The 17,519-nt window shown below is 46.2% G+C and overlaps 1 protein-coding gene across 2 annotated transcripts in view; it reads right to left on the minus strand.

Annotated features, from left to right (window-relative positions):
• Nucleotides 1-12,790: 12,790 nt before the first annotated feature.
• Nucleotides 12,791-17,519, minus strand: part of LGMN (legumain) — a 37,316-nt gene continuing 32,587 nt past the window's right edge. For both annotated transcript variants that reach the window (XM_074327025.2, XM_019745360.3), the window contains exons 11-14: nt 17,186-17,386; nt 15,221-15,391; nt 13,587-13,654; nt 12,791-13,324 (exon numbers count right to left, since the gene is read on the minus strand). In XM_074327025.2, coding sequence (XP_074183126.1) covers nt 13,282-13,324; nt 13,587-13,654; nt 15,221-15,391; nt 17,186-17,386 — 483 coding nt within the window. In that variant the 3' untranslated portion in view covers nt 12,791-13,281. The remainder of the gene's footprint in view (nt 13,325-13,586; nt 13,655-15,220; nt 15,392-17,185; nt 17,387-17,519) is intronic.

Here is a 17,519-nt window from a genome sequence, read left to right on the forward strand (position 1 = left end):
CAACCTCAGGTGGGAGGGCCTGATCCAGGGCCCTGAGATGGCATCACCCATGCCAAGCCCTCGGCTTGTCTGCTGCCATTAGCATTATTTTATGTAATGTGCACAACAGCCCCTTGGGGGAGGTATTGATGGATGAGGACATGGAAGCTCAAAGGAAGGGCTGTACCAGTCTGCGTGGGCCACCACAACGAAAGACCACAGGCTGAGGGGCTTCAACAACAGACACTGATTTCCTCCCAGTTCTGGAGGCTGAAAGTCTGAGATCAGGATGTCAACAGGGTTGGTTTGTACGTAGCTCACAGAGGGCCACCTCTTGCTGTGTCCCCAGGGGACCTTTTCCCTGTGCATGTGTGCACCTTCCTATAAGGACACTCGTCCTATTGGATCAGGGTCCAGCCATATGACCTCAGATAAGTTAATCAGCTCTTTAAAGGCTGTCTTCAAATACAGTCACATTCTGAGGTACTGGGGGTTACGGGTTCAACATATGAACTTCAAAGGACACAATTGAGCTCATAACAGGAGATGACTGACTCACTCAAGGTCACATGGCCGGTTAGAAGCCAAAGTGAGGTTTGAACTCAGGGCTGACTGACCCCCAAATCTAGGGCATTCTTGCCCCATGCAGCATCCTAAGTGATTTGTTTACAGGAAACTAAAGTCGGAGAAGCCTTGCCTCTCGGCCCCGTCTCTGGGTGACCTCGCCTGAGGCAGCCGTCCATGGTGAGCATCGTAGAACTGAACTGACCAACAGGACAGATGCCACTGAACAGACCTGGCTTCTCCACAGGCCCTGAGCAAGGGGTCAGGAGTCCAGAGCTGTGTGTCTGTGTGCATCCCCAAGGGTGACAGGACCACAGCCTGGAACATAAGACATCTGTGTGTTATGACATCCTGTGTCTCCTTCGCGACATTTGTCCCCTCTCACCTTGAAGGGCTGGCTCCCTCCTTCCCTCTGCTTTACTGGCCCCACAGCCTGAGTCTGGGGCTGGGACCGGGGCAGCAGTGCTGGGAGAAGCCACCCACGGTGCTCTCGCCTTGCTGTTCCTCCATTCCCATGCCTAGCTGTGTCCCCTTCCTGGCCATGAACAGCTGGGTACTAAGTCCTCCCCGTCAGGAAAAGTCTCAAACTGGCCCTGAAGATGCCTGGCCTGTGGTGGCCTCACAAAACCTTAATGTGGTCTATCCAATTCGCCCCCCGTTCTGAGCAAGTTTCTGCGAAGGGGACAAGGGACAGGCCTGCAGGTGAGCTAACTGGGCGGAGAAGAGCAGAAAGGCCCTGAGAGAGAGACAAAGAGAGGAGGGGAGGGTCCTTTGCGTGCAGTGTAGACATGCTCTATTGCCCCCACTCACAGACAAGCCTGCTGTCCCCACTTGGTGGCCTGAGGCCATGCCTGCAAGGCCAACTGCATTTGCAGTTGCGGTCACGGTGTATGCTCTCGGTTGGCAGGGACTGGGGCTGCCTCCTGCTTGGCAGTGTCGTCTGACATGGTGGAAGTGGGCAGCAGCTGTGGCAGGGACCAGGCTCTTCCTTCTCAGGGAGGTCACATGGAGCAGGACTTTGGTAAGGAAAGCGGCAGCTCCAAGCGGTGGTTTTCCCTCTTCCTCAGCTGTCATACTGTTTGTTGGGAAACATTGGTTTCCAAGAAAGGCTCTCCAGGAATCATTTCTTTGCAGCCCACTCAGCACTAAGCCAAAAGGGAACTCTGAAATCTGTTTGGCTTCAAAGTCAGAAAGCCTACTCAGCAGCAGTGCGGGATGAACCTCAGCCAGGAGACCGGAGCTCCAAGCCAGCTGCAAGCCCTCAGCAGCTTGCTTCACATCTTTGTGACTCCATTTCTCCAGTCTTAAAATGAGAGTGCTTATACCCTGATTTCCCAGGCTTGTGCAGGGATCTCACAGGCTCCTGGCTGGCGGTGGGCAGTGGGGAGCCTCGGATCTATTTGAAAAGGTAAATTCAGGACTAGACCATATGGGCAGGAAAGTTGTTCACTGCCAAGGGACTGAAATCCAGTGTGGGCTCCACTTGTCAAGGTCTACACTCTGGCACAGGACTGTGTCCACCAGAAGGGACGCCTTTTCCAAATCTCTGCGAAGGCATTATATGGTCTACGTACAGGTGACGTCAAATCTGGGGGTGCTGAGCCATGAGCATATTTTCAGTTTAATGTGACCAGTGGATGATGATGGTCGGCATGGGGGATTATGGCAGCCTGAGGGAGTGAAGGGTAGGCAACCATCTGGAGGGACAAAGAGCTTTCTGGAGACGGGTGCCTGAGCTGGGTCTTGACAGATAAGGAGTTGGCGAAGAGCAGAAGAAGGAAATACAAGAACACTTGCAGGGCTGCTGGGAGTAACCCTCCATGGGTTTCTTGCATTTCTGCCCATCTGGTGAAGAGTGATTGACAGCTTTTATTCCAGCTATCTTTCCCCCCCCTTTCTTCTGACTGCCCCCCCCAACTCCGGTTCAAGCCATTGTTTCTCAGTCTAGTTGTGTAGGACACAGCTCCCTGGCCCATGCTGCTATTATGAGCCTTGAGCTCCCCCTGGCTGAAGCAGTCGGTCGCCAGTCATCGGTTGGCCGCTCACAGCAGCTCACGGCAGCTCTCGGCTGCTGGCCGCTCACGCTGGCTGCTGGCCGCTCATGACAGCACTGTGGGGACGGAGCCAGGAGTGCAGTTTCCAGGCTCTCGGCCTCACGTGGAAAGGTGCTGGCTCGGGTAGTAGATGGTCATCAGCTGTGACTAGTTGGCCATCAGCTGTTACCAGTGAGCCATTAGCCACTGATATAACTGCTGTGGCTGAGCTAGCAAGCGCAGAGGGTGGATTGCGGATTGCAGAGAAGCAGGTTGCAGTTAGCAAGTGAGGTTGGTTGGAAGAGAAGTGGACGACAGGTGGCGGATCGTGTGGCTCCTGCTTCCTGTGTCTCCAACCCAGCCGCCAGCGAGACCAGTGAGACTATGGTGGTATGACTCCCCTACCTATGGCTCCGTGGGTGTTCCTTTTTGGCCTCACCATGTCCTGCGTTCTTATGTGGGAAGTGGGAGCAGAGACCCCACATGACACGCTCACGCCAACCTCCGGCTGCTCATGGCAGCCCAGCTCCAGGTAGAGCCATTGTTCCCAATCTTAGCTGTAGAGGGTACAGCTCACTGGCCCATGTGGGATTCGAACTGGCAACCTCAGCATTAGGAGCACAGCGCTCCAACCACCTGAGCCACTGGGCCGGCCCTCCAGGCCTCTTTTGAAGAGTATTTGAATGGCCTTGGAAGATATAGTTTCTCCCTCCTGGGATAAGGGCAGATATTTTTTCCTGACCAGGATAATGAAATAATGTCTCACCTTGGCAGACAGGGTCTCCCCACGGGGCAAACATTGGGCTCGTTGGCTAGCAGCCTTGTGTAAAAGATCAGGAGTTTCCTAAACTTGGGGCTGCTCAGCTTGCCTCAGACCCAGTGTGCGCCCACATCCACCTGGGCCCACCCCCGCGTCACCCTCAGGGCACTTGGCTGGGTGGGGAAAATGGAAGCAAACATGAAGCTCGCACAGCCTGTGCCAGGAATAAAGTCCTTTGTCTCAGACCCAGGAATCTCCTATCTCCTGCCAGCACCTATGACACTGTGGCAGGTGACCTTGTTAGCTGGCAAGTGGGGTAAAATCTTAGACGTGACAGTTCTTGACAAGGAAGATGGAAGAAAGGGAAAAAAATCACAGAAAAATGAAATCCAAGTGTGCTAGATGCAGGGTAACTGGTCATTTCAGGATGACGTGAACATAAAGCCTGAGGCCAGGACTCATGGGACATGAGACAGAAGGGGCAGGTCAGACCAGGGCTGCGTATTCCTGGTTGGTGGCACAAGGAGTCTGGAGGTTCTCCACCCACGTGGAGCAGAATTGAAGGGAGCCAGGCTGAAGGCAGGGGGGACGTACTGAAGCCTGCAGTAGTCATCTGGGGGAGAGGAGGTGAGGTCTAAAGTGGGGAAGAGGGAACAGGGGTGGAGAAGTGTTAAAGATGTAAAATCAGCAGAATGTGATGGAGGGTGTGTGATCGATGGGTGTGGGAGAGGAAGGATCCCAGACGAGCTTCCGGATTCCCGGCTTGGACGCTGTGGTGGAGGGTGGTGCCTTCAGCTGAGATTGAGGGGAACACAGGCTTAAGAGGGAGCAGATTGCATCAGCTTTGGGCATGGGGAGTGGGCAGTGCGTGCACGATGCCAAGGGGCAGAAGACGCACAGATTTGGGGGTTATCCCCTTCCAGCCTGGCTCAGGAAGAGACTCAGTTGCTGGTCAGGGTCAAACGATCTGAAAATGTAGGGCCCGAGGATGGGGAGTGGGAGAACGGGGTTCTACCTTTGAGAAACATCCAGTCTGCACTTCCAGTCCTCCTGGCTGACCTGGTGACCATCTCCCCTGAAAGGATGCAGCCACCTCAACTGACCTAATAATTCTCATAAGTGAAATGAGTGACCATTGAAAAGATATTAGATCATGGATGGATCTTGAGAGTGTAATGCTGAGTGAAATAAGTCAGACAGAAAAAGCAGAGAACCATGTGATTTCACTGATATGTGGTATATAAACCAAAAACAACAAAAGAACAAGACAAACAAATGAGAAACAGAAACTCATAGACACAGACAATAGTTTAGTGGTTACCAGAGGGTAAGGGGGGTGGGGGGTGGGGGGTGGGAGATGAAGGTAAGGGGGATCGAATATATGGTGATGGAAGGAGAACTGACTCTGGGTGATGAACACACAATGGGATTTATAGATGATGTAATACAGAATTGTACACCTGAAATCTATGTAATTTTACTAACAATTGTCACCCCAATAAATTTAATTAAAAAATTTAAAAAAAGAAAAGATATTAGAAAGATGAGCCCCCCAAACAGCTCAAAAATGCAATCTCCTATTTCACAGAGAGCTTGGAAACATGAAGAAAATGATACAAGACATGAAAGAACAACCTGAATCAGAATTAGAAAAACTCAGAAATGAGGTAACAGAACTGAGGAAAATAGTAGAAAGAAAAGAAGTAATCATTTGAGGGAGTGGACAGGTGGCTCAGTTGGTTAGATCGAGAGCTCTGGGCAACAAGGTTGCCAGTTCGATTCCCACATGGGCCAGTGAGCTGCGCCCTCCACAACTAGATTGAAGACAATGAGCTGCCGCTTAGCTCCTGGATGACTCAGTTGGTTGGAGCGCGTCCTCTCAACCACAAGGTTGCCAGTTCAACTCCTGCAAGGGATGGTGGGCTGCGCCCCCTGCAACTAACAACTGCAACTGGACCTGGAGCTGAGCTGCGCCCTCCACAACTAAGATTGAAAGAACAACAACTTGACTTGGAAAAGTCCTAGAAGTACACACTGTTCCCCAATAAAGTCCTGTTCTCCTACCCCCCCCCCCCAAAAAAAAGACGGGTAAAAAAAAAAAGACGTAATCATTTCAGAAATGAAGATTAAGCTAGAAGGAACATAATACCAAATAAAATAAAAAAAACTGGAAGTGCATTAGTAGGAAAAGAAGACGCAAAAAATTTTTTAAAAAATAAATGAAGGCTACTAAACCATGATCCATGAAAGCAAAAACGATAAGTTGAACTTTATGAAAATTTAAAACTTTTACTCTGCAAAAGACTGTTAAGAAAATGAAGAGCTAAGCCACAGACTGGGAGAACATATTTGCAAAACACACATCTGATAAAGGACTTGTATCCCAAATATGCAAAGAACTGTTAAAACTCAACAATAAGAAAACACCCAATTCTAAAATGGGCAAAAGATTTGAACAGACACTTCAACAAAGAGTATATAGAGATAGGAAGCAAGCTTATGAAAAGACGCTCGTGATTTTTCATTAAGGGATTGTAAAGGAAAATGAGCTATCACTACACACTAGAATGGCTAAAATCCCCAAAACTGACAAAAGCTGGGGAGGAGGCAGAGCAAGAACTCTCTTTCACTGCTGGTGGGAATGCAAAATGGTACAGTCACTTTGGAAAACAGTTTGGCAGTTTCTTACAAAGCTAAACAGTCTTTACAATACGATCCAGTAATCACTCTCCTAGGTATTCACTGAACTAATTTAAAAACCTATGTCCATGCAAAGATCTACATATGAATGTTTATAGCAGCTTTATTTGTAATCACCAAACACTGGAAACAACCAAAATGTCCCTCATAACAAATTATGGTACATCCATATAATGGAATTCAGCAATAAAAAGAAATGAGCTATCAAACCACGAAAATACATGAATGGACCGTAAATGCTTAAGGCGGAAGAAGCCACTATGAACAGATTACATATTATATGATCCAAATTATATGACATTCGGGGGGAAAGGAAAAATATGGAGACAGTAAAAAGGTCAGCGTTTGACAGAGACACGGGGGAGATGGAAGGGTTGAACAGATAAAACAGGATTTTTAGGGCAGCGAAACTACTCTGTATGCAAGTGTAACAGTGGCTGTGTGATGTTATGCGTTTGTCATAACCCATAGAACCTTACAGCCTTGGAAATGAGAGTTCATAAAAGCAAAAGCAAAGGGAACTGCATGTAAGAATTGTATCTAGTTGGTAAAATTGTTCTCCACAGGGAATAATTCCGATACTGCTATCCATGTACACTGGAATCAAAGAGTTAATCAAATGGATGGTGGATGGTGGGAGCCACATTTTTCCCTGACAGAATGGGGGTTTACAGATAAGAAAGCGGAGAAAGTCAGAACGGTGATGGAATCGAGTTGGAGACATCAGTATAAACTCACATTTAGCTTAATACAGATATAGATGATTATATAGAGAAATATTTATAGGTATGTGTATATACATGGGTTAGTATACACACATACACAGAGGGTGCCAAAAAAATGTATATACATTTTAAGAAAGGAACAAACTGTATTAAAATTGTAATAATATGTACTGATAACAAAAGATGAATACAAGTCATGTGTATACATTTTTGGGGGCACCCCTGGTATTTACTTGCTGTCCCTGCTCTGAGGGCCTAGAAGAAGAAACTAGCGCATCTAGATGCCCAGATCTGGGTTTCTCATACAATTCTCCAATTAAAAAAAAAAAAAAAAAAAAAAAACAGCGCTTCTTGGAGAAATGGCTGATTCTAGGACTGGGGCAGGAAACATACAAGATAAGCCTGGAGCATCGTGTAGTAACATAAAGTAAGGAAGTGCTGAAAACACAAAATCAAACCTATATTAATGGGGAGTACATCGAATAGACACAGGAGTCAACTAAAAGAGCTCCTAATGGCCAAAACTGGAATAATTTGCACAACGAAGTATTGGATTACAACCCAAAGTACAAATAAATGTCCCTGAGTCCACACAGATATAAATGGTTAAATAGATTAATAAATGAAGCGGAAGACACAAATCCCCCATGCAGAATCGCAGATACTCCTCTCTCAAAGAGGGGTAGCTCGGCTCCCACTCCTTAGGTGTGGGCTGTGCATAGTGACTTCCTTCCTGAGAGCATGGGAAAGGGAGGAAAAGAGTAACTGTACAATAGAGAAACCTGGCAAACACCACCCCAGACAGGTGACCAAAGTCAGCATGGCCAATGAGAACTCATTTTAATAGGACAAACTCTTGACATGTGATGAAAATGGCACTTTATCTCTGTGATCATTCTAACAAAACCCATAATGCTAGCCTAATCGTGAGAAAAACCTCAGACAAATCCCAATGAAGGGACATTCTATAAAATACCAAACCGGTACACTTCAAAACTGTCAAGGCCATTAAAAATAAGGAAACTCTTGAGAAATTGACATAGCTAAGAGGAGCTTAAGGAGACTATGACAACTAAATGTGACGTGGTATCCAGGAAGGGATCCTGGGATAGAAAAAGGGCATCAGCTAAAAATTAAGGAAGGACGAATGAGGTATGGACTTTAGTTAACAATGATGTATCAACACTGCTTCATTAATTCTAACAAACGTACCACACAAATGTAAGACAGGGTGTGGACATGTGAGAACTCTCTGTGCTAACTCTCTGATATATCTGTACATCTAAATCTGTTCTAAAAAAAAAATTTATATTTAAAAAAAGAAATGAAGGGATAAAAAGGATTTGAATGATGAATAGTAAAGAGAGGGACAGAATATAGAATACACAGATACCATGCCTCCCTGAAGAAGAAAACCAAACCAAGAGAATGGAGAATTATATTTAAAAAATGCAGAATTATAATGTAAGATAACCTTTCTGATATTTTTTTGAAACTGTATTTTCAAGAGCACCTTTTGTACCTGAGAATATCAACCCAGAAGAACTAACACCAAAACACATTCTAGTAAAATTACCGGATACTCAAAGAAAGTGGGTCAGGTAGTTTACACCCAGCAAAATTGCCATTTCGTATTTGAAGGGTACAGGGAACGTGATTATCAAGATGGGAGAACTCAGGGAAGGAGGTTCCCATGACCTCTCCCTGAGGAATCTTCTAGAGAACATGCTTTGCAACTCCTAAATGACTCGAGAGAGACATCAACGTAAGGACTAGTGAGTGGTATTAAGTATATAATGATCGATATAACTAAATCTAAATGAGGGTTAAAATGAGAATATAGTACGCCATGACTATGTGACTGAACAATGTAGATATTAGTTCAACCATTTTAAAACAATGGAGAATGGGGATAGAATATAGAGAGAAAATTTTTCGGTGATTATAATCGATGAGAACATCAGTATAATTAGAGACATTCTAATTGTATCATCCCGTGTCCTTGAGAATCAGCATTCTTGGTGTGGTAGGAGACATAGCTGATATGAGAAGTTAACTAAAAATCCTGAATTTGAATTGGAAATAACAGTATAAACTGACGATGCATTTTATCACATGCATCGATAACTTACATGCATGCACGTATCTGTATATAGTATTTCCCGTCTCTGTTCACAGAAAAGACCTAGAAACAATGTCCAAACCAGCACTCAGACTGTTGTCTTGAAATACTATTTCTCCTGAAAAGAAACCAGGGTTTCCTAGAGAAATAGCTGATCCCAGCTTTGGGACAGGACATGCACAAATGAGTGGGACATCTTGACATGCCAGATAGGAGCTACCGAAGCTCACCAGGGTCATGACAAAGGGTGTTTGGAGTTAACCTGGAAGATTCCATCAGCCAAAAAAGGACACTTTGAGCTTCAATAAAGATGCACAATGGACTTAAACCTATTAGATGTTTAAATCTATGAGTTCAAAATGATAGTTAGAAAGCTTACCGGGTCAGCTTTTGAGGAAGAAAGGAAACAATTCAAAAAACTAGGTACATAAGAGGATAGAATTGAGTCTTTTTCCTGTCTTTACGACATGAGCTACACCGGTGGGGATAGCAGGTAAGGGGGAGTGATTCCTGATAAAGTAGTCCAGCTAATAAACGAAAAAATGATAGCATTGCACCAATTTGCCATTTCTCAATGAATTCATGGATCTAGGCCTTGAGTATCAACAAGTAATGACGTCAGAAAGGAGCGAAACCCAGGCACAGTGAGCCTCCTCGTTAAAAAGCAGCCCCACCTCTACCCTCACCAGAAAGATTAGACCAAGGTCTGTTCAAGCCTCTGGATCCAGCTGTTGATTCGTAAGAGACACAGCGGGGGGGCGGGGGGGTGGTCAGAAAAACATGATGACCGGTGCCGTGAGGATGCAATCAGCAAAATCCAGACCGAGAACACAGATCAACAGCCTGGGTTCAACAGAAACTGGAAGAGATGAGGAAACCTGTAGGTTAAAGACTGAAAAGACATTACTATTTTTTTTAGTGGGAGGACTAGACGATGGACACACACTTGTGATAGAACCACAGAGAACACAGGGAGCGTGGTTACTTGGGGAGGGGGAGGGCTGCCGCAACTGGGATGGATGAAGGGCTTCTGGGGTGGCTGGGGTGATGGTTAATTTTATGTATCAATTTGGCTGGGCCACAGTGCCCAGGTATTTGTTCAAACATTATTCTGGATGTTGTTTTTTGGATGAGATTAACGTTTACATCAGGAGACGACTTTGAGTCAAGCAGATTACCTTCCATAATGCAGGTGAGCGCCGTCCAATCAGTTGATGGCTTTGAGAAAGACTGACGTTCCCTGATGGAGAGGAAGTCCACCAGCAAGACAGCCTTTGGACTCAAACTGTAACTCCTCCCTGGGTCTCCGGCCTGCAATTTTGGACTTACCAAGTCTCCACAATTGCCGGAGCCAATTCCTTAAGACAACCATCTCTATATCCTTGTAGATGTATACACATCTTGTTGGTTTTGATTCTCAAGAAACTTGACTCTTGATTTGAGTGGTAGTTACATGGGTGTTCACCTTATAGTTCACTAAGCAATACACTTGTTTTGTACGGTTTTTGAAAATGTTTTATTTTATAATGAAAAGGTAAAAAGTAAAGTCTAATTTGTACATACTTACGTAAATACATAGAAAGGGGACTGTAACAATTAATATCACACTGACATTTGGTATTAGGAGGAATACCAATTGACATAAGGAGGAAAGGGATGGCCATGTTTTGCTCTGGATGTTTCTGTGCAATGTACCTCTTGTGCCAGAAGAGCATGTTTCTACACTTTAAATATAATTAGAAAAAAAAATGCTGGTCCTAGTTGTGACCGCATAGAAAGGTCTCCTTTATTAGAAATCTAATAGGAAATGGCTTAAGACAAGGGACGGAGAGCCCATTTCTACTGGGGCCCTATGAACCACAGGAGAAACAGTCAAGGCATTGTGACTTGTGAAATTGTCATTTATTTGAGAAATGAAACATAACTGCTTTTACCCTTTAAAACCAGACATTCAAGTTCCTGTATTTGTTAAATAGGTAAGTATACTTTTGTTCTACGGGAAGGACAAATAAGAGAAGCAGGATCAAGAGGGTAGTTAACAGTTCTAGAAAAAAACAGAGCTTTTATCTCTTGTATCCTGAGGCCTTTTAAGATACTCCCTTTAAAAATTCTACTTTTGAGTATTTGATTTCTTTGAACATCAGCCAGCCCTGGAGTTGCCCACTGTTGAGCATTAGAGATAAACACATGCAATAAGCTTATTGTACTTGTTACTTAAAACCCTACAGCACCAAAATCTGTAGGACAGTAAGAGTTCTTTAACCTGAAGTCATTTTGATTAGCCCTATGAGAACAACCTTACTGAGAAAGAATCATCTGTTCGTGCTGATAAAAAAAATAATTGGCCCATTAACACGTTGCTTACGGATCACGAGAATCTTCGTTTTTTTCTGAGCCATGCGTTAAGGACGGATAACGAGAATTTCAAAAGATTGGGCAGAGAGCAGTGAGAAGCCAAGACAGGGAGGTGAGACGAGTGGCGATAGGGAACCAGCTGTGAAAGTGCCTACGCAGCGGGCCCCCAAGGAAGACAATCCGGCCAGGCTCCCGGGAGATTTGGCCACGCATCATCTGGAGCCCACAGTGGGAAGAGGAAAGAAAAAATATCACACACGGGTGTGTAAAGTGTGCGCATCAAAAAAAGTGAGAAGTGAAACTCGGTACATAAGCAATTTTTACCATGTCCCACTGCACAAAGGAAGCTGCTTTCTGCAGTATCACACCAGGAGGGATTACTAACATCATAGGTGAGTAAATACTAAAAAAGTCCATAGAAAAATAATAAATGACATAGAAGCATTTACGCTTTAAAGAGTTCATTTTAAAGTAGTTTCTTTTAAAAACCTGCCGGAACAGAGGGGTATGAGGGATTTAAACCCCGCCGTACGCAACGTGTTACAAAACACATGCATCACCTTTAAATTTGTCACAGACATAACCCTATTTGCCAGTGTCTCACCTTTCATTCCATTCAACTCCAAACGCGTCAATCATTGCTAAATAAGGCAGCTTTCACTATATGAAGACAGGTGGTCATAAGTGTAACATTTAGTGTTACTTTTTTTTTTTTTTTTTGCTTTTTTTCTCTATCTAAACAGCATCTAGCTTTTTTTAAAACAGCTTTCTTGAAATATAATTAACAAACCACATAATTCCATGTAACATGTAGTTTGATGGTTTTTAGTATATTCAGAGGTACAATCATCACCATGATCCACTTTAGAACACGTTCGTCACCTCAGAAAGAATCCTCACACCATCAGCAGTCACCATTTCCCCATTCCCCCTCTTCAGTCACCTACTTTCTGTTTCTAGAATTGCTTCTTTTGGACACGAGCTATCAATGGACTCCTATAACATGCGGTCTTTTGGGGGTGGGTGTCTTTCATGTGGCTTAATGTTGCAGCACGGACCAGCGCTCCGTTCCTGTTTATTGCTGCATGATATTCCACAGCGTGGATGTGGTTAGTGCCACTCACATGTCTTTCACAAACCCGTCGCGAGTACCTCCCCGTGTGGGGCACTGGGCCAAGGGACATGCAGACGAGTCAGGCAGCCTCCGCCCTCCAGGAGCTGAGCTCACCCTCCAGCCCCCACGCATGGTATAAGGGCACACCCTGACATGCGCTGTATGAGACTAGAGAACATGCAAACAGACGGAGGAGAGGCGCCTTCTGAGGGGTGTGGAGGAAGTTGTGGAGGAAGTTGAAGCAGCACTTGCAGACACACCTTGAGGGTCTGTCTGCTGGAGGGAAAGGCACTGCGGGGCAAGAGGAAGAGCAGGAAGCAAAGGCACAGGAGGCTGAGTCCCAGGGGAGCAGAGGAGCAGGAGGGCGAGAAGCCGGAAGGGAGGAGGGGAGATGTGGCCACGAGCATACACTACAAAATCAGGGCCCGAAATGAGCACTTGCGGTTAGTCAGAAGCTTTATTTTGTAAGGACGTGTCCTCATTGTGAAATAAAATACAAAAGCAGCCCAAAATTGTATTATTTTCTAAAAACAGTTTTCCAGTTGGGGCTCATGTCCCCCTTCAGTAAAATCATTCTGAAGACATAAGAGGCTCCAGCTTGAACTTCCTCGGAACAGAGATGTGTTCACTGGTTAAGAAGCCCCAGTGAACCTCTTGCTCCTTAAAACTAATGGGCAAAAAACTTTAGAAAAGCAAATAGACCTTTCTCAACACAGAGCTTTGCCCGGTCACATCTGTAGTTTCTCAGAGCATCACACGGGACCTGTAGGAGACCAGGGAAGAGGCCAGCAAGCCCGCTCGTGACAAGACAGGCCTGGGCTGGAGCGGCTGGGGTTCGCTTCCCTCTTGCTCCACTTCTTCAGTCTCTGATTAGCACACATTCCCAGGGACGCTGTTCACACTTGGAAAAGCATCAAGAAGGCAGAGTTTCAGTAGGCGCCAAGGCACACCTTGTCCATGGACGATTTTATTCTGGAAGAAACAGGAAGAAGTTGATGAGGCATGTCAACTCTGAAGAAACGACGACACATATGACCCACCATGGAACAGGCAGCCATTTGCGACGGGCCCGCCCCACGGTTCTCACAGAGAATGCATCTGTTCTGAATTCTCCCCCAGTTAGAGGCAGGAGGTAGCAGAAGCAAAACTGGCCACTTGCAGAAAAGGAAAGCAGTACCGCTGCCTTCGGCTCTCAGACTGATACTGATGCTTCAAATGCCATGTGCTGACTCACCTGTCAACTGGGTAGGGTTTTTCACAAAGGTTGACCAGCACGTACAAATGTCTCAAAGCATATTCGTACTGGAGGAAAAGAGACATAAAGGCACAATCAAACATCAGCATTTCACCATACAATCAACTCTTAACTTAGGAATATCCCTCGTTTGTGGTTACAGAGATAGAGCATCTTGACCAGTGGTTCTGGACCTTTTCTGGGTCATGGACCCCCACCCATTATTTGATAATCTGGTAAGATTCATGAACCATCTCCTCCCCCAAAAATGCACCCATGCACAGGGCTGGAGGGCCTCCAGGAACACTCTCAGTGCCAGGTTAGGACTCCTGGCGGACAACCCTCTCTAGTACCGAGCACGTCCCCTGGCCGTCTGGCTTTTGGTTCTGGGACCCTCGTTCTGGGAGGGAGACAAGTAGTAAGAGAGGGCTGAAAGGGATCGGAACAGATAAGACCGAAACAACTGGGGACGCTGAGCTTAAAAAGAACTTCAGGGGAGACTGAGAACTCTTATGAGGAAGGAGGAAGAGATTCACTTTGTGTAATTCCAGAGGGTGAAAAAGTAACACCGGAGGATAAAGCATTAAATAAAATGGGAAACTTTATTAAATACATGAGGAAAGTCCTTGGTTAAATAAATGCAAAAACAAAATGGAGTAGCTGCCAGTCCCAGGTGGCTACTGAACACTTGAAATGTGGTTCGTGTGGCTAAAGAACTAAGCTTTCAATTTTATTTCATTTTAATTCAATTCAAATGTAAGTCGCCACTGAGGCTAGTGACTATTGTATTGAAAAACACAGCTCTAAAGCAGGAGGTGGCAGACTTTTTCTGGGAAGGACGAGACAGTAAATATTTTAGTCTTTGCAGGTTGCCTGAGCTACTTACCACTGCTGCAGTGTGCAAGCAGCCAGTGTGACCAAGTTGCGTGTGGCTGTGTTGCAATAAAACTTTATTTATAACAACAGGCTCGGTGGGGGGGAAACCAATAGGCTGTGGGCAGGCCTGGGCCTGTGGGCCACAGTTGGCTGATCCTTTCCCAAGAGGGATCCAAGCATCACATAGTACTGACCAGCGATAAGGCTTTTTAGGTACCTTCCAACCCTGACATTTTACAATTTGCAGAAACCAGCATCACACAATACTAACCAGAAGTCTTTTTAGGTACCTTCCAACCTTGATATGCTACAATCTGCAGAAACTTGGTACCTTCTTCTCCTCCACAGGCCAGGGCCTGACTACAACAATAAATCTTGGGGAGGAGTCGGAATAGACGCAAAAGGGAGAAAAACCTGTGTGGCTGGTGTGAGGGATGGGGTGTGGCAGGGACAATATGGGAGTTGAGTCATCTATAACTGGTAACCTCCTATCCACTGGGACAATTAAGAGCGTCTAGGGCCAGGATTTACGGTCAGTGAATTTGGACAACCTTCTTCCTCTCATCCCGGTCAAAGGCCTCTGAATGAGCCCATGGCTTCCTTAGGCTGGATGGAACCTTCTGCAAGGTAATGCAGCGGACGTGATTTCCAGGGACAATATTAATTTAGCTTTTGGGTTTACAATGTCAGGGAAAGGCCAAGCTGGCCCATGGAAGCTGGGGTGCAGAAGGTGGCGGCCCCAGGGGGCCTGGGCTTACCGTGGGGGAGTGCCAGTTAAAGCAGTACGTGCGGAAGTGTGACACGGCTGCCTGGTAGCAGTCGTGAGCCGTGAGCGGGGCTCTCTGAGACAGGAGTCTCTCCACCTCGTCATCAGACCTCGCGAGCAAGGAGACAATGTTTTGCACGGACTTCTCAATGACGTTCCTGGCCTGTGAAGAAACCCATTTTTTCTAAATGTATCTTAACGCAGCCTCTCCTGGAACCCTGGTTGGGTTAGAAGCTTCTCTTCTGGCAGCCCCCACCCCAGTAGGTTAAAAGAGATGCGAACAGCTGCATTCTGCAGGGGGCAAACATGTGCACGAAGCTTCTGTGACTGCTAGAAACCTTTAGAAATACCTTGCCTTTTAGGGATCTCCTGGCACGACGGAAACCTTTACATCTAAATACCTGAAGAACAGGCATGACCCACTCTGAGGAAAGCAGGGGCAAGGCAGGGCATAGAAATTGTGCCCCAAAGTAGATTGTTGTCCCATGAATGGTGCTATGTGTTCACAGACACCTTTGTCCATTGCAGAAACACTGAAAGGTCATACACAGGGACACAAAGGGGGGCACTGTTTCCCTCCCAGATGACGAAAACCAGCATCATAGAGAAAAAGTTGCTCCTTCATTAACCAAAATTTACAATCCAATCCTCTGACCATCCCACGCCACCCCCAGCCAGGGTGTGTTTCATCCGGGTCCAACCGCCACAAGGACTCACTGCCCACTGTGTGTCAGACCAGTGGTGGCCCAGAACCACGGGGGTCCCCAAGACCTCTCAGGGGCCCGGAAGGTCCCCCTTTTCCCAACTATGTAACTGCGTGAGGTTGGGTTTTCCTCATCATTTCAGCCAGAACAACAGAGCCCAACAGAGTGAATGCAGAAGCAGGTCAAGAACTAGCTGTCTTCTATTACACTGGGCAGAAAAGAGATGTAAAGCCATGCTGCTCTTCTCACCAAAATTGTTTTTATTTTAGAAAATGGTTATTTTTCATTAAAAAAAAATTAACACAAAAAGAGTCTTTTATTGTCATTTCTAAATGAGTTAATATTTTTTAAATCTCAGTGTTCATTTCTAACGCAGAAAATAGTGATAGAACCCACATAAACATAAGCTCTGGGGGACGAATGATTTTAAGACTACGAAGAGGTCCGAGGCTAGGAAGTGTGAGGGCTGCTGTGTGACACTGGGGCTCCAACAGGAAAACTACACCCTGGTTCATACACCACTATAATAGGAGGGATTAATTGTCAGGCTTCTTAGAGAAACGAATTTAAAATGGATCACACAGATTTTTTATCTTTCCCTGAACACTGGGGCCATATTCCAGCCCATCATCCCATGTGCTGCGCCGATGAGGGCACAGAGCTGACACTGAGCTGGCTCTGCTGGGAGGACGGTCGGTCAGCCTCCACCCAGCAGCCCAGTGCGTGCACGCCTGGTGGTTCTGGCCGCACAGCTAGAATCTGACAAGTAATTCTGCCGGTTCCAAACAAACTCCTGAGCTACTGAAAACGAGAATTTTAGGCCATGACTATGATTTCCTAAGGAAGTAGAAATTTTTGATGGATTGGATTTTCTAAAAAACATGATTAGCTAGTAACTCAGCAAGCAGCCAAACTAAAATATCGTTTAAGCAACGAGGTAGAAAAGACAAAAATGCCCATCTGCCAGGGCCTCTTGGCAGGATACAGGAGATGAGCCCCCAATTTCTTTGCTTCCTGCTACTACAGAGGTCAAGGTCAGTTTACCAATGAAGAGTGAAGACAGCCACTGCTCCATTTACTGGTTTCTATTTACACAGAGTACAAAGGCCAGTTTCCTCTCCCACATGCTCCCATGTGGCAGGCGGAAGGTGAGCCAGAGTTCTGTCACCGGGCTCTAAGCAACACTGGGTAATGGTCAGGAGGCAGAGACCGAGCTTGGCAGGCCAGGAGCAGCACTTCCGACCACGACTTACCTCCAGATGCATGTGTATCTCCTCAACCAGACGCCTGGACGCCTGCAGATCGTTGGTGGACATCAGTTTCCTTTTCATGATCATGAGGGGCACCTCAGGGCTTGGGGTGAGGTCAAGGCGCTGGACCGGAGGCAGGGAGATAGGAGAACTGGCTTTGTGTTTCAGTCCCTGGAACTGCATCAGTTTCATGGTAGAGATGGACTGGGGCGGGGAGAGAGAGAGACAAAGCCAGTGTCAGCGGAAGAGCAGATGGACCAAATGCAGCCTGGGTCCTGGAGGCTCACAAGTTCAGGACCACGGACGGGCCACAGTCGCAGCCTGAAAACACGTGCCA

Source organism: Rhinolophus sinicus, chromosome 3, assembly GCF_057876585.1.
Source record: "Rhinolophus sinicus isolate RSI-liver-muscle chromosome 3, RSI-T2T, whole genome shotgun sequence".
Taxonomy (NCBI): Eukaryota; Metazoa; Chordata; class Mammalia; order Chiroptera; family Rhinolophidae; genus Rhinolophus; species Rhinolophus sinicus.